Genomic DNA, 23,029 nt, shown 5'->3' with positions numbered 1-23,029 from the left:
TCTAATACATGTTTAGATGCGACTGTCTAGGAATTTTTATTTTAATATAGACAGCCTATATTACTGGACAACATACGAAGCAAGTTTGTATTGCTGAGTTGTCACTTATTTTCTAAGAAAGCTTTGGGCGATAAACCATTCTGAAATCACGTACACAGCAAGCATATCAAAATATAACACTACAGGTTTTGCTACTATTGAAAATCTGGATTAACACCAGACTGGTCTATTACTTGTTGAGCTGAGCCATGAAATAGGTCTCTGGACACACCCAGGACATGGCTCTGGATGTTCTTGTAGCAGTTTACCACTCCCATAAAAAATTTTTCTTATGTCTACCCAATAAACAGTCAACACATGTGAAAGAGAAGTCAGGTTTGACAGCAACTCCACACTGAGATGACTGTGCTATGCTCCCCTCAGCCTTCTCCGCCATCACAGATCACAACATTCATAACCAGATGCACTAACATAAGACTGACGTGTGGCTGGAGGCAGAACAGGGGTATTTCTGACTGTCAGCCCAGAGGTGTCTACCTTAACTCTGCTTGCTCACTTACTGCTCTGGAAAGTAATATATGAAAATAAGCAACCATTTAAGGTTGGATCTAATCAGGAAGTTGACCCAGTTTTTGGAAACAGGTCAAGACTCATGCATTTAACTATATTAACATAAACAAAAGCATATGATACTTCTGCAGCCCGTTTCTTCTTGTTGGTGGTGGCCTATCTTCATTTATACAGATCAATTCTGTGAAATCCATGTCAAAGACTCAGTTAAAATGCCATGTATCAGGTCTTTCTCTGATTCAGAACTCTGTATCAAAAACTCAGTATCACCAATTTAGGAACATGATCTGGATTCACAATTTTAAACCAAAATCTTTGCAGCTGAAAGCCTAGGGAAAATAACTGTACTCAGCAAATGGAACAAACAGTGGAACAAGACATGGATTTCTATGCATTTGTGCTTTTAAAACATGCTTTCTTTGATAGCTATTTTTCTTATCTCTTTCATTAACCCTCAATTTAAACTTCTCAGATCTCTAAGGTGCCTACTGTTTTCCTTCATCATGCACACAAAGTATGTTTAACTCTTTCTCCACCTCCAGAAATCTGTTTGCAGAAAATATATGTTTTTTAATCAATTATGAGTCATTATACAAATAGTCTAAAAATATCCAGTAAATTAGATAAGCATACATTCTTACACTGTATTCTGATTTGGTCCAAGAGCTCTACTAGTTCATTGAAAACCTTTAGCTTTTTCTTGAGGCTCATCATGGGATCTTATATAACATTTTTTTACAGCACTATTTAAACTATTTGTAAGTGACCACACGCTTTTGCTAAAATAAATCAGCAAATGTAGAACTCCATGGGATACTCAGGCCAGCCTTTCAAAGATTTCAAACCTAAGGAATGGAAATTTGCTTTGGTTCATTTGCTCCGCTTTTGAAGTTGCTAGATTTTAAATGCATCCTAAAATTCAATTCCTTGCTTTGTATTTATAGAGAGCCTCACAGAATTTTCAGCAGACTAGAGTGTATATTGTGATAGCATCTGTGTTACACAGTACCTATTTGTCTTAAAAAAAAAAAAAAAAAAAAAAAAAATTTTACTTCATAGCATATTCCACAAGTTCTATACTATCTGATAAGAACCCTGCATTTAAGCTTACTTTTACATTGGCAACTTGCCGCATATGCAACATGCGCTGATGATCACTCTTCTTCACTGCCAAGAAACTATCAAGCAACTACAAAGAAACCTATAAAGAGGCTTTAAAAATAATATCAGAGATACTCTGGCAGCCCCTAAAGCATCATCTTGATGCTTGTATTAACTGGCAACCAGCTCTCTTTGCAGCAGTTCCCACACGTAGTATATTTATAAGAACTAAGGGAGCCTGTAACTTAGTTCCCGTTCCAGCACAACTTGCATCCTTCCCTCATCATCACCATCCTATTTAGCACTACCATATAATTCTTTCAAGTTATCAGTTGTTTTTCCAATGTTTGTGATACCTGTGGAGTTTCACAGTGCAGTAGCCCAAAGAGTATTTCCTGGACTTCTCATTAGAGTACTTGGTGAGAAACACAAGTACAGAAATGAAAGTCACCACGACAACAAAAACAAAGCAAACAAACAAACAAACAAAAAAAAACACATACATACAACAAATTACTGAAGTGCATGATAAACTGCAATATTCAGCTGCAGCTTAATAGGGGAAAATCATACTGACGTGATGAATTCAGAGCAATTTGAAATGAGGCACCAAGCTCAGAAGAGAAATATCCAATTAGATGGCTCAAGATTAGATCAGAGAGAGGTATTTATCCTACAGTGAACTCGCAAATCATGTAACAACCAACCTAATTTCAAGTTATAGAAAAATCCTACCATGTAAGATGTTTAAATAACAACAGTTTTTTGTTGTTGTTTTGTGTCTTTTTTATTTATGTATCATCAATCATCTACACATAGCAACAAAGTATGTACTATAAATACAAAAATGATTTTCCTTCTCAGTGTCTCTGAATCTATGTGTAGATCTGAAAGACAAAGTGTGCTTCCAGACTGAATTCCATAAGATTTCAGGGTAGCTGGCTTCCTGGTCAAATTCTTTATATCCGTGACTCCCAGAAGGTAAAGGCTTAATATCCTATACATTGGAAGAATGGGCATGATGATCACTTCATATATTTTAAAACATTTCCCTATGCTTAGGAAAATAACTGGCTTTTGAATGGTTTGTGACAGAAATCTGGACTTGTCAGCATCTCTTAAAGTTGAAGCATATGACACTAATATAGAGAGAACGGCTACATCTGGCATTGTCACTGTGTGTGCTTCTCCCAGAACTCTTTAGGAGTTCCCAGGGCATTCTTTTCCCTCCTTCTTGAGTAACAAATGTAAGTTGCCATTGCGAGCCCTATGTGCTTTTGAGAAAAGTGAACTCTTGTATGGAGAACATGCTCAGGATTTCTGTCATCTTAAATAAACTCGTACTTGACATATTGTCTTCTGCTCACAAGAAGCAGAATCAGACAGTCTTCCTGATGTAGGGAAGACTGATACTTTGTAGACTGAACACATTTGCTGAAGAAACAAAGATATTTTCCTGATAACAGCAATGACATAAGACTAAAACCAGGATTAGAAAACTGACTGTCTACTACAGGATCTCATGGTAACAATAAAAATAATAAAATAGACTGATTTAGGATTTACTTAACACAACTGGTCATGAGAGTTAGCTATGAAGAAATAATACATACAAAACCAGATTAGTGAAATTATTCTCAAAAACTATTAGCTTTCTGTTCCTTTTTTTTTTTTTTTTTCCCACCAAAATAAACTCAGACCTCTCTGCCCACATAAGTACCAATCAAATATTCAGTTTGAAGAATATCTGAAGAATGAGGCATTGTGAAATCTTCCTGGAACCAGTAAATACAAATCAAAGTAATGAAGTACTGATATTGAAAAGAAACCTTCTGTTTTTATTCCATGTTTAATCAATGAATGTCTGGTCTACCTGGAATTGCTCTGCCACATCTAAGCCAGGTATTATAAGGCTTTATTTCCTATGCATTTTTTCTGCACTCTCTCACACATAGAACAATAATTAAACTTCACAAGAGGCTTCTACATGGTGGTAACTTTTCAACAACAAATAATAAGAGTTAGATATTGATTTTGAAACAAATATCACTTCAGGACTCTAGGTTCATATTTTGGGGGTGAAAGATATCATCAGCCTGAGATGAACATCAAAATGATGTCATGATATCAGTTAAGAAATCTGGTACAAAAAGATTTCTATCCATCCCATGAGCACGCCGTATGCCTACAAACTCTGTTCTTTCCAGCTACCAGTTACACATGTGGCTTATCTAATTAACAGTCCTGTATTCCTTTACATTATTTTTCCTCTTATAAATTGATTTTCATGTATTATGTTCAATTACATTTTCTTTACCCATACATTGAATTTTTCACCAGTTGGTATGCTGGATGATAATTACACTTATTATTAATTCAAGGCAATAAAAGGTTTATATTGATTTCAGCATAATTTGGTCTCTGTTTCACAAACCATACCTTCTTTACATTCATCCATTTTGCTGTTTGTGTTTTTGTTTGTTTGTTTTTTTATCTGTTTCCTTATGGTGCTATTTGAATCTTCAAGGAGAGGTCTTCTTCCTCCACTCCTTACTACGGCAACCACATTTAGATGGTGTAACTGGCCTTCAGATGCTCAGGAACTCCCACTGTTCTCAGGGCCATGTTTCAAATAGTCTTGCTTATTATTTGGAAAACAGGCTGGCAAAGTATATCCAGAATAAACTCTGAAGGGTTACTTACATGCTTATTCCACTTACATTGGGAGGTTAGGATACCACGAGGTACCTCCAAGGCAGGATACCTGAAGGCCCTGTGCAAGGCAACTGTAGACATAACACATGGGAGGGATACAGGCAGTAGGAAGAAATGCTGTGCTTATGATCTTCATCAACATTATTTCAGTGAAGTCTGGTTTTTACAGAAGCTGCACAGTATCTTCAGAGGTAGCAGCTTCAAACAGCCAATAAATTATAGAGCTGTGGAAATACTAAGTATGGAAAATACACACATATTTTGGATGCATTTTGGTTGGAATAGCCATGTATAAACCTGAAACTCAGGAACACCTCTGAGCTACTGGACCCAGGCAGGATTTTTTTCTCCTTACCCATAAACATCTTTCCATCAAACAAACATAGCGTCAGTTCAAGTGGAAAAGAGGTAAATATGTTCCAAACAATCCTGAAGGCCTAGGGACTTCTTTAATCCAGTAAAACATGCACTCAGTAAATTTCAACAGAGTCCTTGAATGCTGGGGTCATGCTTGTGTAGATTCTAAGCTGAAGTTGCAGTTGTAAGAAGTTATCAAGAGAAGGATTTGCCTAACTTCAGTAGTCTTTCCAGAAAAGGACAGCAAAAGGACAGAGTTAGCAGACAGCAGCCTTGAATGAGGTAAGCCAACTCAAAGTATATTTTCTGCAGCTACCACAGGTAGAGTTCTTCTTCAGAGAAGGCAGTAACAAGAACACTGTCTTCATGTTGGTCAACCTCTTTTTTCCTACTTTATACAAAATGCCTTGAATTTTTCAGGCAGCTATATAGTTCACATATGGCTGGAAGTCTCCCTTTCACTTTACCAAACGGTTTCTGTTCCACATATTTTCTTATTTGTGTTACACACTGCTTGGCACAGGGAGATGGAGATGTGAATTTAATCTCCCCCAAAAAATCATCTGTGCTCTAGTAAGTAGAATGAACTCTCCTTCAGGGCAGAAGTTCTCTCTCAGTGGAAGACAGGTAGTTCACCACAATTTTATTGAGTACACAAGGTCAGGTCAGGCCATCTGGGGGTGCCAGCACTGTCACTGTTGTTAAACAAGCCTGTTGTACTACAGGAAGGTGGTACATTCACAACACAACAGACTTTCTTGTTAAACGCCTCATTTTGCATGGATGAGGTTTTAGATCCTGCTATAACAAAGCTTTTGATTGACATCCTGTCCAAGGAGTGCTGTAAGAAAAACGGGTTTGAAGATGAAAATGGCTCTCGACTGAAGCCTCTAATCTTGCTTTACAAGCTGCTTGGAAGCTTTCACTCATGTTGCGTTTTCTTCATGCGTTCAAGTGAAGTAGAAAATACAGTTACAAGTAGCCCACTGCAGTTTATTAATTCCAAGAGAGGTGCTGGAGTTTATGTCATCCACCCCACTTAAATTTCTGCAGCCATAAAACCAGAAAAAAAACAAACAAAAACAGTAACAAAAATAAACCATTTTTGCTGTTGCTTCACAAATTCCACACCAAACAGAGATGACAGAAATCTGAAGAACAGAACTTTTTCATTTTATCTAGTAGCAAACTTATGCCATAGGAAGAGAGACAGTAGCAAAGAAAAAAAAATCTTGGACTGAGTTTATGGAAGAAAAGCTTACAATGAAAAGTATATTAAGAAGACAGAAAGGACAGATTTTTAAAACCGAGACAAGAAAATAATTTTTCACAGGGAGTTGGAAGCAAAGGAGGTATAGTTTACACATTACACAAAAGACTGAAAATGTATAATAGCATAATTTCTAAACATAAATTATTATATCCTTAACATCCTCATTGCTTCATACATCCAGAAAGGAATTATAATGCCATGTTTCCCATAATAATGTTTTCTACTCTTCATTCTAGTAGGGGATGAAGTAACAGCAAGAAAATAAATTATCACAAGCATAAATTATTCTTAGTAACTATTTTTTTAAGTGTTATTTTATCTAAATAATTCTACTACACAGAAGAAGCAGAGGGTGGCATTGTAAGAACATAAACTTATGATTGTTTAATTCTCTATAGTAAGACTAAAATATGCGTGGATTTTAAGACTTCAAAACACATGGTCTTGTCAGGGACTTCGATATTATAACATCAGGCTTCAAACAGTTAAGTACTTCAAGCAACTGCAGAATTTCCTCACTCAAGCATACACTTACCAACAGATAAAAACCACCATATACATAATCTCTTCATTCTCATCACATGGTAATAAAAGACTTCGTACTAGGGAATATAGTCAACTCAGCCACATGCTAATATTGTGTTAGTCAGTGAAGGAGAAAGCTATTCTCATAATTTTGATCTAAACCCACTGCTCCCATTGAATTTTGTGTGAGCTGCAGTAACATAACTCAGTGCTTATAAAACCAATGGCAGTTAAAAATAACACCTCAGTACGCATTCTATGAGCTGCTTTACTGGCACAGAGACAATGCACTTTGCTGCGTGACAAGCAGTCTTGGTAAGAGAACTGGGATGTGGGCCAGAGTTAACCAGAGCACGCTACATACACAGTGTTTGCAGTCTTAGCAAAAACAAAAGCACATCAGGTGTTCTTCCCAACTTACACTTTGCAGCCCCAGAGAGTAAACTATTGCATTTCAGTAAAGCGAGCAACTCTAACACTTGATGTCTATTATGGGCTAACCTGTAAATTCTCAGTACATCAGTGTACTTATACTTACTTTAAGCCTTTGTTGTTATTCAGAACAGAAATACTTAGCCAAGTGGATTGCAACTAAGTGTGACAACCGGCATCTGAAGACTGTCTAAAAATAGCAATAAATGCCATTTGTTCCAAATGGCATAGGATATCATCTGTTAGTGTCCCTCTAATGTGAATCAGAGCTCATAAAAAAAGAAAAAATGTCACAGCTCAGTTGGTTTACTGTTTAGGGCTACAAAGGTTATAAGATAACAACAAACATTTACTACAACTTTATTTGTTCTGGGACTTGAACAAAGAAAAGAGAAAAAGAGCAGCCCAGAATTTCATTTATCTCATTACCCAACTCATTTCCAATGCATAACTCCATACAATTAGACAACGGGAAGTTATTACTTTGAAAGAAGATCAAGAGAACAAATTCCAGAGGTATGACTTACTTGTACGCAATTGGCACTTCTTGGAAGCAGAACAGCACAAGACAACAAACATATATCAGCCAAAAAGCAAAAACAAACAAACACTGACAATAATCAAATTATTTTACACATCACAATAAGTTTTATTGGACTTCCTGACATAAAACACTGTAGAAGTAAGCTCCTCAAGACAGAGAAAGGAAACTTTGTAAACATCTGAGTTAATATAACTAATTAAATCAGGCATATGAGTTTCAAAAATCACCTAAACGTATGCTAGGATACAGCACTAGCTAGGAGCAGCTGATCAAACAAACCATCAGACCTCGGGTAGGGACCAGTCCACAGCCAAATGGAGAAACAAAGGACTGCAACAGCCATGCCCCAAACTCTTCTCTCATTGCTTGCTACTTCAGTATTGTCATGTTGACAGAGAATTCAGGGCTTTCTACTCATTCTTTTCTGCTTACTTGTGCTGGGAACAGAGCTACCACCATTTACTTTACAAGGGTGCCTGCACCCTTGCAAAGTAGCCCAGTGGCAGTAGACAGATGAACACGGATACAAACCCCTCAGGATAAACGCCCACACAAACAAACATCTCATCCACTGTTGTCTGTAGCGGAAGGTATCGTCAAGGGAGTAAGAAAATAGGGAATGAAAAAATCATTATAATACTGGCATATTATTATAGCTTCTAGAGGTACAGGGACTTCCTGAATCCATCTTTGTACGCAATTCATTATGACAAATAGCACCACAATAATGCACCATGATCTCTGTCCGTTCCTTCCTTTCACATCCAATCATACAACCTCCTATGAAGAAAAGCACTTTAGTAATGCTGTTTTTGTGTTTTGTTTGTTGTTGTTGTTGTTTAAAATTTTTAAGATAAAAGTAGTTGAACTGTCTTTGTGACTTGAACTTTGGTTCAACAGATCTAGTACTTGAAAGATATTAACTACACCTCTTCAAAACTATGTTGGTCCCACATGTCCTGCCACATTTCATATTTCAGTGGAATATAACAAAATAAATATTTACTATATAAACAATAGTTGCGCAAAGAGGTTTGCATTAGGAACCAGGTAGCCCTTCAGAATCACACTGTTTTCTTTAACCCTGAATAGTACTTCACTGTACTGACAGTTCTGCTATGGCTCTCAGCATAGTCATGTGGTTCTTGAGATAAGGAAGGGTCACAGGCTCACAACTGTATTTCCAGAAGTAAATTTCTGGCAGGGTTGACTGAAGACAGAAGTGACCCTGCAGCAAAAATCAGGTTCACCATCTAACAAAAAAAGAGTAATTCCAAAACATACCATAGCTTTTTTTTTTTTTTTTCCCCCCCCAAAAAAAGTAGTACTGCATGTGAACAAACTTACAGGAAGAGTGGATACTTGGAAAGCTTTTCCTGCCTTCAGACACCAGATCTGGATCACCTGTGCAGTGCATTTCAGAGTTCATTACTCCATCTGGAAAGCAGCGGTAAAAGAAATCGGGACGCGGTCTACAAAAAACACCATGGACATTAAAAATATAAAATGCTGTAGTAACAAATAAACCTCAAAGTGATTATTACATTTACTGCCTATTATATACAGAGTACATTTATTTCTTTCTGCTTTAACACAAGAGCAGAATTGCTTCATTTTCCTGGAATAATCAAATCAAAACAATATTTTATTTATATTTTCTTTTTCTCAGGCAGGATCTGTAAGGGAGGCTTCCAGTGCATTCAAGTGGGAGTTGTAGCCTGTCTCTTCTCACAGTGTGTTTCATCCCAAAGAGGACACAGAAGTTCTGTTCCAAAAATGAATATGCAAGGCTACTTCTACCTAGAGCAATTCATCTTGCACAGTACTTCCAGCAACAGAACAAAGTAGGAGCAACCCCACAAAGTCGCACAAGTCTTACTGACACATCCAATTGAGAACAGTATGACGGCTTAGGCTATGGGATTGGTACCAAAACAACCACCAAATTATATTGCCAACCTTGATGCTGCCTCTCTAAATGCACTAACAAACCTCTGAGCTTTTGACCCTGCTCTAGCTAAAGAATAGCGTGTAGGTTTGGCTGGTTTCATACTGATCCTGAGCTAATAAACCCTGAAGAGAAACGAGGCAAACGACCACGTTCTGAGACAAGCTGACAGAGCAGCTAGCTGGCTTGGAGTGCAGGCAAAATGAGCTCACGTCTGCCTGAAGAAGATGATGCAGACGTTCTTAATTACATTTCAGAAGCACTCTTAAAACAAAAGTGCCAAGTACCATTATTATCAGGGCAACAGTACTGTAGCAGAGAGTCCATCACAAATAAGCACAAAAACTGCTTCCTCGATGCTACAAAACAGGTGAAGCTGAACAACAAATGCAGAATTGGACTCAATTAAATGGTGTACAAATTCAAGTCAATTACATACTTCTCAGGTGATTTTTTTTTTTTTTTATAAAGAAAAAGAGCCAAAAATACCTAAAAATTGTTTTCCAGCGAGTTTTGTTTGCTAATATTTTTCTGGTCCCTTCATTCCAATTTATGCTTCTCTAAAAATTGTCCTACCTAGGAATCCACTTATTGCTTAGCTCCAAGGTTTGCTCTGCCAGGGATCTTGATGTTACCTGGAAATACCATATTCAGTAATATGCTTCACACAAAATGCAAGCAGTAGGTTATATTAAAACTCAATTGATTTCTATTTTATCAGACTAATGGCATTGGTGTCTAAACTCTCACATACTGTGACTCTTCTGTGTTGTCAATGTAATGAACTGATTTCAGCTCACACCTTTCCTTTCAAACTCCTCATTTCTCTGGATCCACCAACCAGACCAACAAAAAATAAAACACAAGGGTACACATTCCTAACACAGCTGGATGTCACATAATGAAATTATGCAACAACTGCACCAGGGAAAGGCCAGTTTTACAGGGACCCCTGCTAATTCAATATTCTTTGGAGCAGTGGTTATCGTTTTATTAAGATGTATTGCATTTGCCACCTCTGTCTTCATTTCTTTAAAAGTTATAGCCATCATTTATAACATGACAAGACTTACCTTCCCACTATTAATTTAATAGTATTTGTGCAGACTCCATTCAGAGCTAGAGCCAAAGAAACAGCTACAAAACAGAATGAACAACAACATAAATACCAAGATATATATTGTAACATCACAGCATTTGATTTACAGACTGAAACCTTTATTGGACTGAAAACTGAATGAGCTTTGTAAGCCACTGTTATTAACCTATTTTCGTATTAACCAGAATGAGGATAGAGCCCCCAAAAATCACACAATGTTCTTTGTTATGCTTTTACTCTTCAGAAATCTTATTTCCTTAATTCAAGGCTGAATCTCCTATCATGTCATTTGCAGAGGCATAAATCATCAAATAGCAATAATTAGAGAATCAAGTTCTGTGTTTAGAAGGTTTGTAATTTACTTAATGAAAATCGTACACTCTTTGGGTCAAGAATTTCTGTATAGGCCTATGTTTATACACATTTTATGTGTGTGTGTGTGTGTGTCTGTGTGTGTGACCCAATTAAGTAATCTACATTAAGACTAAAATCTGACTTTTAACTAAAATTAGAACTGGATGGTGTTGGGTTTTTTTTGTTTGTTTGTTTGTTTTTTGTTTTGTTTGTTTGTTTTTAATTTCTTTCAACAGGATGTGGATGTTTTGACTAAAAATCTTGACATTTTCCTCCTATGTTACCTTCCAGAATTAACCAACTTCCCTAATAAAACGTGAGTAACAAAGAAGAACTGTCGTGCTAGGTATGATTGTATTGATCTTCTTTATTTGTACTTACATATCAGGACTTTGCAAACAACCTCATCTAGAGCCTGTGGAAACCTCTACCTAGCTTTCAGTGGCACTTGGATCCAGTGTTCACTCTTTTTAGTATAAAGCTGACCCGATGCTGCAGTCCATACTGTAGCTCCCTGTTACAACACACAAGTAACTAACTGATTTCAGGCAAATCTCTGATTTCCAGCAGAACAGGTACAGTAATAGAACTTTTGATTGTGACAGCTGCATGAGCTATTTTCTCTTTGGACTGCTGCCTCAGATGCTGAACTTCAGCAGCACTCATCCGGTCTCCATAAAATCTTTGCCTGAGGATATTATAGATCATAAAGATATGTGTTATAGTATATATTTATCTTCAAGTTAAAAAAAATAGGAAGTCCTCAATCAAAAATAACATTTTTCTTAGATGTTAACAATAGCTGCCAGTAAAAATAAAGGAACAAGTAAATTTTAGAGACAGTGATATTGTTCAAAACAGTCTTCCACATTTTATACCTCTGCTCACAATGACCACTCATGCCCACGCTTTTTCCTCTCAACTGTATTTTCTCAGTTACTTATATTGATCACGTCTTAACTGAAATGAAAGTTTCCTATAAATTAAATGCAGATCACCAGCATTGTCATGGCATTACATTCTCCTTTTCGAAAAAAAAGGATTGGATACGTAGAGATATCTGCTTTCCAAAACATGAAGTAAAGTTTACCCTTTTCATTGAGCTTTATCTTGATTGTTTTTGACAATCAAGACATCATCAGACATTTGTCTTGATGTCTGACTGAACGATGCTTCTTCCACTGTTGTGTATTATTAATGGTGGCAATCCAAGTATCAAATGTCAGTGTGAGTGTTAGCCAAATTGCATTTGCTCTCACTTTTTTCACTTTAGAAAAAAAAAAAATCACACTGCCCACCACAAGACACATAACCCACTCAGTACAAAGAAAGAGGCAAGAGAAAGGTGTAAGTGCACCAGCATCAGGAAACTAACTGTTCCTTATCCTAGATGCATGGAATCACCTTCCTTATATTAATTGCTATGTGAAAGGCAAAGCATTTTCACATTCTTTTAACCTTTGATCTCTTCTACCTATGACGCGTAAAGAAGTTTACCTTTTGAGGGATTTCTTGATTATTTATTATGAACATTATGTGACAGATCTCAGTGCAAAACAGCAAGGCTCTATCACATAATGAATCTTAACACCAGCTTCACACCACCAGACACATAGACACATTAACATATTGGATTATATTAATGTTCTTTATACTTGAACACAATTAAGCCACAAGAAGTTCTGTATTTATGGCATGTGTTGAACAGAGATACTCTGCAGAACAGAACATCAATGTTGGGGTTTCCTTAAAATCTGGGCATCAGGGAGAACAGGAGGGAAGCTGACGTGGACCCGAGAAAACAAGTTACTCATGAGGATTATAGACGGAATCATAAAGAAGGCAAGGTGCCTCTTTAGAAGAAAAAAAAAAAAAAAAAAAAAAAAAAAAAGGTAAGAGCAGGTGATGGAGAAACTAATCCAAAGCTTAATTCTCAAACAACAAGAAATAACACTCTGACTGCATGCATTTTTATTAATCAGGGTTCTCTCTACTGAATGGACTTGTCAATAAAATATCACTATGAGACATGTCAGAACTTACTACAAATTACTCTCAGCAGACAAATCAAAAACTTGGATCTCCTCACACTTGTGCAAGAGCTACGGGTGAAAGAACGTGCTACAAGAACCCAGCCTGGTCTAAAAAATATTCAAAGGCAGATGCATAGTGCCATTTATATCCAGTCTAGCTAAGGCAAGGTTGAGTATTATTTTGACCTTATGATCTAGGCTCCAATAAATTCAAGGGCAAATTAGCCAATAAAACACAGAATTCCAGAGTTAGGTATATTTCAAATACACTGCCACAAAAGCTTCTTCAGTTCCCAGTGCTGGAAGCTGCTGCCTCCAACTGCAATTAGACCTCATCCATAACACAAACATAGCAGTTCGTGGTCCAGGATTAAGTGCACATCCAGCTACACCGGCATTTTAAGATAAAACATCAGCTTGTGATTGCAAAAGCTGAGCCATGAGCATAGATTTTGCAATGGGGAACAGAGTAAGCTCCAGGAGAAGGTCAGAGAAAACAATGAGAGAAATAATTTTCTAAACTAAGCAGCTGAGTCTCACAGGACTCTCCTGTCAAACCCTGAATTTAGAAGAGCTGCACTGTAAATAAGAGGTAAGCAGCAGATTAACTGTGACAGAAAAGGGGTACATCTGGACAGTCTGATCTTGATTTTACTGATCAAATTCTGACCCTTGCTAGCAAGACTGAAGAACTAAGGCACAGAATTTATACATTTAGAATCATGCATAAAATCAGAGACTTTGGCAGGATTGCTTGCAACCATCACTGCACTGAAACATACTGTAATGGAGACAAGGTTTTCTTCAAGGCTTACACTACAACTGCAATCAGAGTACTATCACATATTTTCCATCTTGAAATACAATACACATTACCTAAGAAAGCCTCTTTAATTTCAGTCTTGTCTGTCCGCCGAATTATTTTCACCACGAAAATGACTGCTAGTGGTGTAAGGAATGAAATTGCCTGTAAGAGATAACAAATACCATGTGTTAGAGCATCAATTCCTTTTCAGTCCGACTGATTAATAATTAGTTCCAGTTAGCTCCATTTCAACTGGAAGGCTGAGTGATCTTTATCAAACTCCTGACCTCAAGTAAAGTGGGATGATTTGTCTTTGTAACTACAGGGCAATGAATACATTAAAACTGTAATATAATTGTGAGCTATAATTGATTTGTAATTGCCTGGAGCTGCATTTAAAATGTCAGCTTCATAAATGAAAAAAAGCAACAGCCTATACATTCTCTAAATTTATAGACAAAATTCACTAATTTCATACTCTGATCCACGGAGATCTTGAATATTTTTTTTTACACAAAGCATTACTCCAGAAGGAAGCCCAACCAGTCTGTGCTCTTAGCAAGACCCTATCCAATGTACCACAATCTTCCTGACAACACAGAATGCTATATTAAATTTATTATTATTTTTTTGAACTGTCATTCTTGAACGCATTGAGGTGGCTTTAGAGGGATCTTTAAAAGATCACAACTTCATGATTCTTTCACTAACAGACAGGAGTTTGGAAGCGGAGCTACCTGCTTGATTTTATTCAAAACCAGAAAATCAACACCTAAGCAGGTCAAGTAAACTCACCTGTTAAGCACAACCATATTCTTATACTGTAAGCACTGTACAACAGTGTCCCTCCTGTAAGCAACCTGCACACCAACGCACATGTCTGATGAACATCTCCATTAGCATAAAACAACTGGACTATGGTTGATGATTCACTGTAAATGTTTCAGTTATCCCAAAAGGATCCTGCTTAGAGTAGTGTTGATACATTGCAGACTGTCCTTGTATCCCAAGTATTCATCTTTCTACAGAGAAACACACTGTTCTCCCAGACATAACAACCAGCAGTTTATCAATAGTAGCTTCCCACTGAAAGTATGATTTTGTTCCTAAATGTCTCTTCCATCATCCCTTTTACCTCTGCAGTTGAAGGTCCGACTCAAAAGGTAATTGGTAGGCAAGATATCCCAGAACTAGCAACAAGCATAAATGGGCTAAGTTAACTAATTCCTTTCTGGAATTAGTTCTGGAATTCCTTTTTACAAACCTCTTCACAATCACATCTGTTCAAAAGCAAAGAGAGGTATTTCAAAAGCATTCTAGCTCCTGAAGAAAGAATGAAAATGACTATTTTTAATGAAGGCAAAAATGAAGTTGTATGTGGCACTGGGGGGCACCAGACTCTGAGTAAGATTACACTGTCTTTATTGAGGCTGAACACTGCCTTACTCCTTAACCAGCCCCACTGAAATGAAAACCAGAGACACTGATTCAGAACAGACATGTTATGATCAAAAATACGTGACTCCTTTCTTCCTTTTAGAAAACAGATTAATCCCAATCCTCATTTTCTGCTTTTCATGTTGATTCAAGCTGCATATGAAACAACATGAAAATGCACTCTATTTATGATTTTGGTAGTGCATCTTGAACCAGATTCCCCTTACCTGCATCTGCAGAAGATTATCTACCTCCATGAGCCATGCAGATTAGAGCAGTCTGGAGTCTCCTTCCCTTTTTTTTACATTTAGAAAGAAAACTAACAAATCTTGCACAAAAAAAGGTACCATTTCCACTTGAATTTTTAAGTTAGGTTATGTTACTACTTCAGAAATGTTAATTTCTCTCCCTACTCTGCAATAGTTTAACTTCTGCTTTCAGAGACAAAGAGAAAAATAAAAGTGGTTAAAGAAAACCTAGAATTATTAGTTTCATTCAAAAAAGTAAGGACTGCTACCAGGCAAGAAGAAAAACATCTGCATTCCATTGCTGAAGAACATGTAGAAATATAGCCAGGCTGACAGGCTGCTAGACGTGGTTTAATGGAGTTAGAAACCTTTTGAACAAGCATGAACAGCAGAAAATGTCAGTAAAGAACAGAATTAAAGTGGCAACTTGTCCCAAAACACTTCACAATCAATCTTCAGAAATCTGGTAAAACTACAGATTTCCTCATATTTTACAAGCATACAGATTTTGGAAAGAAATGAAGAAATATTCATGTTTGTGGTACATTGTTTGCTGTTCCTTACACACGAGCATTACTTGGAAGGTGTCTTTTTTCATTTGTTATTATTCTGCAGCAAAACACCCTTATAAAGATAGTCTGGCTTAAAAGGACTCATTTTCCAAAATGATTCTGTATGGCTCATTTCCATAACAGATTTGGCAGCAGTCTAATGAGCAATACTCTCCTCAGATATATCTCAGTAATGTTTTCTTTTCCAGCAGTGAAATATTCCAACATATTTCCTCACTTTGGTGAAATAAGGACAGAAGTCTATATATCTCATTCATTATTCATCCTAGCAAGACAAAGACAAGCTAAAGTTACAAAAATCCCACAGAGAAGCACTCAATCTGTTTTGAGAAAACCCACTTCCACAAGTGACACGATTCTCACGTGGGACAACAGTGATTTACCATACTGTATGGCTTAGAACCTCACAGTATTTTTCAGTGGCTTGGAGTTAGACTGTGCTTTTGTTCAGAGCCTTCCTGCAGTGGTGCGGCAGAAGAAATCCCTCTTTCCCCTTACTACAGGGAATCTCCTACATGCCCTGCTCCTTCACACACCACTCTTGCCAAACTGGACTGACAGTTACACTCAGTCTTACTCCAGTCCTACCCCACATGGCATGCAGAGCTGTGGTGTAAGCTCTATGTGAGGATTCCAGTGTCTTCCTCTCCCTGTTAGGATTACCGCAATGTAATAAGGAGAAAAGAGCAGTGCACAGCAGTCTGGAGACACACAATACCAAAGCAATTGGCAATGGCATTTGTCACACTGGCCACCACATTAGCCTCAGACCTACTTTTCCATTCAGCCTTACTGTGCATTTTCTTCTGCTGTTCTTTCCTTCCGCTTGCCAGCGCTTTGCAAGCTAGCTGCAAAGCTTGTCTCACCGAAGGATGGGATGGAAGAAAAAAATAAGAATCTGGATGGAGGTGAATGAGGCAGAGGCTCATAGCCCTGTATCCCAGGAAAGTGGGGAAGACAGAAAGCAGTCTCACCATCCCAACACAACCCTGCACTGCATCTTTCACTGGGGGGTAAAATCCTTCACAGGAGTTCTCACCTTCCACTGATATCAGAATGTGAGATATCTAATTTTCTGCAGAAGTACTTCATTCTGTTCTGGCTAAAGATACTCTGGGGCAGGGATCCCTATTTACATACATGCATTCAAGAGTAATTAACAGTACCTTGCACCTTCCTAGACAAGGAATATCCACTGCCAGAGAGAAAAAACAAGGCTCAGGTCTTTCAGTCCTAATGGCTTGCTTGCTACCAATGCAGAAGTCAACTTGTCTAACTTGTATCTGGAGTATTCACAACATTTCTCTTAAATTCAAAGCTCTCAGCATATTAAAAATAAAAATAAAAATCCAGCAGTTCATAAATAAAATCTAAGAGATTGCCTTCTGGCAAGCCATAGCCATACATTTGAATATTGGAATATAACACTAGTAGCAAGATGAGATCCTTACACAATGAGAACTTGAGATCAATGTGAGGGTTGGATTTTTTTTTTATATTTATTTTTTAATTAAGGAAATAAGAACAAACTATTTAGAAGTGATCTACGTTTCTTAATTTAAGAAGCCATTCCTTGAGTTACTGGGATGTCATGGTATGAGCCAGAAAGAACATGAATTATACAGAAGTTACTGACTCAGAGCTGCCTGGAAGTTCCAACTGCCATAAAATAGACCAAGAGCTGGCTCAGTGGGAAGTGGATAACAGGGAGATGTTAAATGTTAATGCTTGCATCCCAGAATTGTTCTTCCCCGTGGACACTTCCTAGAGTACCAAGGAAGGGCTAATGATCACTCAACCAGTTTCAATAATAGTTTAATCACTTTAGCAAACCCCTCCAAAGATTCACTATTGGTCCTTGAACTGTTCAGTTATAAACACAGATCAGACAAACCATGTAGCAAGGTAATGTTCAGCCTTTCTTAGCACAATGATTTAATGTTTCATTTTGGTTGTAGTTATTGTTTTAAACAGGAGTCTCCCATTTCAAAAAATAAAAAATAAATAAAAAAATACCCAGCCTGTAAAAAGTACACAACAGAGCTTCCTCTCAGTGCCATATAAACGAATAGGTTCGTGATTTTAAAACCAGGCCTTCAGCTTCTCTTTTAGAAGGCTCAAATATGTTGTTGCCTCATAAACAGGAAGCATGCTCAAGTTGTTCCACATGTAATTATCACATTTCCCTAACTGAAAGTTTTAAAACAAAAGAAGACTACAACTGTGACAAATTACATAGCTGATTTGCACTTATTCTGAGTTCAGACTCTTCATCTGAAAAGTAAACACCTGGCTTCACTGAAAATATAGGTAAAGATGTTTCAACACAAGGCTACAAGGATTTGACCTAGTCTGTCATTCCCACTCCTGAAAAAAAAAAAAAAAAAATGTTCATCTGATTGAGCATTTGCAGACTGATGCATTTGTTTTAATAGCCCAAACTATACCCCCTAATTCCTTAGCATGTATTTACTGGTTTATCTTACTGCACTTTTATATCTGTAGATTATTTGATTTTAAATCATTATTACTAGTGAAGGTTATCAAAACCACAAATTTTGGTAACCAGAGAGTCCAAATCAGACAGCCAGTCTGCATGTCAACATGTGCCATGCTGGGGAGAACCAGAACAGAAACAGCAGAGCAGCTCTGGCATATATTTAATACACTCCCACTGACCTCAGGATTGTTGGCAGAACCTAAAGCAAAGGTTTTGTCTACAAGAAAGATCCAAACAGTAGATGGAGGCAAATATCTCTGTGCCTAATATGCCTAAAAGAAATTGGATTTCAAAATTTAAGCACTTAACCCACTAAGAGCATAGCAAGGTTTAGTAAGGTCACCTAATTAGCTAATTCGAAAAGCTTCCTTGATTGAGCATCCTTCTACTTAACACTAGCTTAAATCTTAAACTGTAAAATCAATGTTCCTAAATTCAGTTAACCCGGTATTACTGCTTTCTAGAAACTCTTCACAATTCACTACATTTTGTCAGCTTAAACATCCCTGGTTTGGAAAACAATTATCACTATAATTAAAGGAACATCCTGTACTTCTGAAAGGTTTCTTACTGCTTAACAAGTGGAAGTGACCTTGGTTTACAGCTATCAAATAACCATGAAACCTTTAGTACTTACAAACATAAGACGAGTAGGTATGTTGTCTGATTGCACCAAAGGATTTTTATACAGCCAGATCTCTTCTGGCTGGATAACCCGCTGGAATGGATCCAAAAATTCTGTAAAGCTGAAAAAGAACAATTGAAGACTTTTTTTTTTTGTCATTGTTGTTGTTTTTTGTTTTGTTTTGTTTTTTAAGGTTAAATGATGACACACACACAAAGTCCTGCTATTTTAAAATTTCCCTCCAAACTAATTATGGTGTAGCATGCATTGATTACCTTTTCAATATGCTGCTTTCCTACATCAGTGCTTCTTAGTACTATGACCTTCATTAACATACACTTAGTAAAATGTTTTTTCAAAGTTTATACTCTACATCTTTATAGACATTCCACAAACTTGTAAAAAAACTGTTACTATATTTTTGTGGGGAAAGTGTGCAAAAAATATTGTGGGATTAGAAAAATAACATGTAGCAGATGCTTTACACTGAAGAAATTATATAGCAGTTATTAAATACAAAATGTCTTTAAACTTCAAGATACAGAAATACAGTTGTATTTGAGGATCACAAAACAAGGAGAAAGAAGCAGCCCAGACAATCCCTTCTGCAGATAGAAAGAACAGGTAATTTTAGAGAACATCTCCAAAAGACACGTCCTCCTAAAACAGCATGGGCTCTTAGAAATACATAAGAAGTTCTTATTTCAGATTCACATATTCGATTTGGTGGTAAAATTTAAGAAGAATGTAACTCTGCCATAAATGAGAAATTTGGTCTCAATTCAATCAAAACTGACCATTTTACTTTCATTCTTATGTCATCTCATTTAAATGATGTCATCATCATTTAAAAAATAACAATAATTTAAAAAATCAATGTTATGATTTCATTGTTTTGAATTGAGGATCATCAAAATAAAACACTGAGATTATATCACTATTTAGGAAGTAAATGATTTGTGCAAGGATCTTTGGTACAGCACTGAAATTAGGAGCAGGAATTGTCATCTTTGACTCTAGTCAGAGGTTCCAGAAGCTTTTGAAGACTACATAAACTGTCTCTCTTTCACAAAATCCTTCTCTGTCCTTTAAGCCTTCATAGCTTTGAAGTCATATCAGACTTTCTGGAAAGCCTTGCCTTTACTTTATAAAACTCACTTCAGGGCTATTTACTGTGTCTGAAAGAATAGCTGCTGAAAGAAGATATAGGGACCAGTTTTCTGCAGATTGGTCTTACCTAAAATGTCAAAGCACACAGGAGTAGTTGGCCAAAGCTTTTCTTACTGTAAATTCCCTGAAGCCAAGGGCTTCCAACCCTCAAAACTAGGTTTTATAGAAGTAACAACTACAATTAACTTTGTAAACAGAAAAAGCCCAAAGCAACTTGTAAAGCTGAGTAAAACTGAAACTGTAACTCCCCCCTGTGAAGTACAAGTCCTCGAATCTAGCAACCAGCCTTATTCAGTCCCCTGCACCTCCAGGAAATTTTTCTTTCTATCTGATGAGTGACCAGCTGCTCTTTGTTTTCTCCCTGTAGTCTATGATCTCTGCTTTATTTAGTTTCCCACACCCCCAGCCCACACTGCTACTGACTCACACCACCTGAGTACGCTCAGGTTTCCCTTATAAAGGGATGCAAAACTCTCTATCCCAAGGAGCCCAAATGACCTCTTCTTCCTAAAGGAAAGTAACAAAAACAGGACCAAACAAGTCAAACATAGTGTTGTTACTTGTAGTGATAGTTAAGTTTCCATTACTGACCTACGTGAAGAACCAGATTCTTCTGAAAACTTTAAGGAGTCTACTATTTCCAGAAGGTTATTTACTCTTATATTCAGCTTCCTTAAACCCACAGTCTGACTCTGCTCTCCTAGGAAAGTGCAAGGTGAATTTCAGAAATGTCAAAGCACATTGTTTCAGAGTCTTCAAAATGAAAACTTTTATCCTTTTTCCTTAAAATCAATGGCTCATGAGAGACATAAAAGAGTGAAATGTATCAAAAGAGACCATTTCCAGGAAATAAAATATTCCATATATGAGAAAATTATATTTTTCTCTTCAACTAGAAAAATAAAAGTTGATTTCTAGACAATGCAAACAACTTTGTTCTAAATTGTAGAGACATGGATTTGACAGATGGACTATTTGGTAGATATGAAATTGTCTGGATGCTACATCCAAAGAGTTGCAATCAATGGCTTTATGTCCAGATATGTAGGCCAGTGGCAAGCAGTGTCCCTTGGTGGTCTGTTCTGGGACCAGTGCTTTTTAATAGAAGTTGGAGGTTGGACTAGGTGATCTTGGAGGTCTCTTCCAACCTAGATGATTCTGTGATTCTGCAACATCTTCCTTGGCGACAGTGAGATTGAATGCACCCTCAGCATGCTTGCAGATGACACCAAGCTTGCAATGCAGTTGACACTTTAGAAGGACCTTGACAGGCTTGAGGTGCACCCATGCAAATCTCATGAAGTTCAACAAAGCCAAGTGCAAGGTCTGCAGCTGTGCCAGGGCAATCCCAAACATCATTACATACTGGGTGACAAATGGATTGAGAGCAGCCCTGTGGAGAAGGACATGGGAGTATTGGTGGATGGAAAAAAAAAATTGACATGAGCCAGCAATGTGCACTTTCAGCCAAGGAACACAATCATATCCTGAGCTGCATCCAAAGAAACATGACCAGATCAAGAGAGGCTATTTTCCTCCTCCACTCCACTTTCAGGAGTACCACACCTAGAGTACTACATACAGCACACAGCATGGACCTGCTGAAGCAGGTCAAGAGAAAGGCCACAAAAATAATCAGAGGGTTAGAGCATCTCTCCTATGAAGACAGGCTGAAAGAGTTGGAGTTCATAGATTCATAAAAACACAAGGTTGGAAAGGACCTACAAGATCATCTAGTCCAGCTGTCCAATTTATTATTTATGAGGTATTTATCATAAAGAAGAGAAGACTCTAGAGAAAATTTGTTGTGGCCTTCCAGTATTCAAAGTGGACCTAAAAGAATCTCCCTATCTTTCTTAACCAGGGTGTGTAGCACTAGGACATGGGGTAATGGTTTTAAACTGATAAGAGGTAGATTTTGTAAGGATATAAAAAAGAAATTCTTCACTGTGAGGTAGCTGAGACAATGGAACAGGTTGCCCAGAGAAGTTACGGATGCTCCATCCCAAGAAGTGCTCAAGACCAGGTTGGACCGGGCTTTGAGCAACCTGGTCTAGCAGAAGGTGTCCCTGCCCATGGCAGGGCGGTTGGAACTAGATGGTCTGTAATGTCCCTTCCAACCCAAACCATTCTATGATCCTATGAATACATCTTTCAGGCTGTCACATCTTTTCTGACATAGTCCTTCAGATATCAAGGAGATCTCAAAGCACGGGAGCTGATGGATATGCCAAGGAATGCCTTGAAACAGAGACACGTTCTTTGACATTTCTAGGCCTCAAAGGATTTTTTTTTTTTTTTTAAACCACAAAGAACAAATGATACACAAACACTTATGCTTCAAGGTGATCACAGTATATACAAGCACCACTGCACTTGGCAAATGTGACACATTAGACCAGAGATATAATTATTTTGACATTATGACATTTGACATTAAGAGCAGATGCTAAGAGAGTTAAAGGTTTGGGGCTTTTTCTTCATTGTCTTTTCTTACATAACTTGAAGAAAGGAAGAAACAAATCTCATGTTAAAGTATATTTGTTAAAATCTGAGAAATGAAACAAAAAAATCAATTTAATCATTCTCACAGGAATCATGATACAGCACTGAAAGTATGTATTAAGTCATAGGATTGAATTCCTTTAAAAGAAAAATAATACATGTCCTAAAGAGATGAAACGGTAAGAAACACCATAAATTGTATCTGATTCCCATGGA

At 37.3% G+C, this 23,029-nt stretch overlaps 1 protein-coding gene across 2 annotated transcripts in view; it reads right to left on the bottom strand.

Moving 5' to 3' along the window:
• The window catches only part of PLPP4 (phospholipid phosphatase 4), a gene marked incomplete at both ends in the record, with an annotated part of 56,407 nt that overhangs the window by 17,046 nt on the left and 16,332 nt on the right, over positions 1-23,029 (bottom strand). The window contains 4 exons of one of the 2 annotated variants that reach the window (XM_084289880.1): positions 8,865-8,989; positions 10,539-10,602; positions 13,828-13,918; positions 19,151-19,259. In XM_084289880.1, the coding sequence (XP_084146006.1) occupies positions 8,865-8,989; positions 10,539-10,602; positions 13,828-13,918; positions 19,151-19,259 (389 nt within the window). The remainder of the gene's footprint in view (positions 1-8,864; positions 8,990-10,538; positions 10,603-13,827; positions 13,919-19,150; positions 19,260-23,029) is intronic. The other variant, XM_084289881.1, reaches the window with a different exon arrangement.

Source organism: Netta rufina, assembly GCF_964035555.1.
Source record: "Netta rufina genome assembly, chromosome: 7".
Classification (NCBI taxonomy): Eukaryota; Metazoa; Chordata; class Aves; order Anseriformes; family Anatidae; genus Netta; species Netta rufina.
The sequence above is the reverse complement of the archived record's forward strand: the minus strand, read 5'-3'. Positions and strand labels throughout refer to the sequence as shown.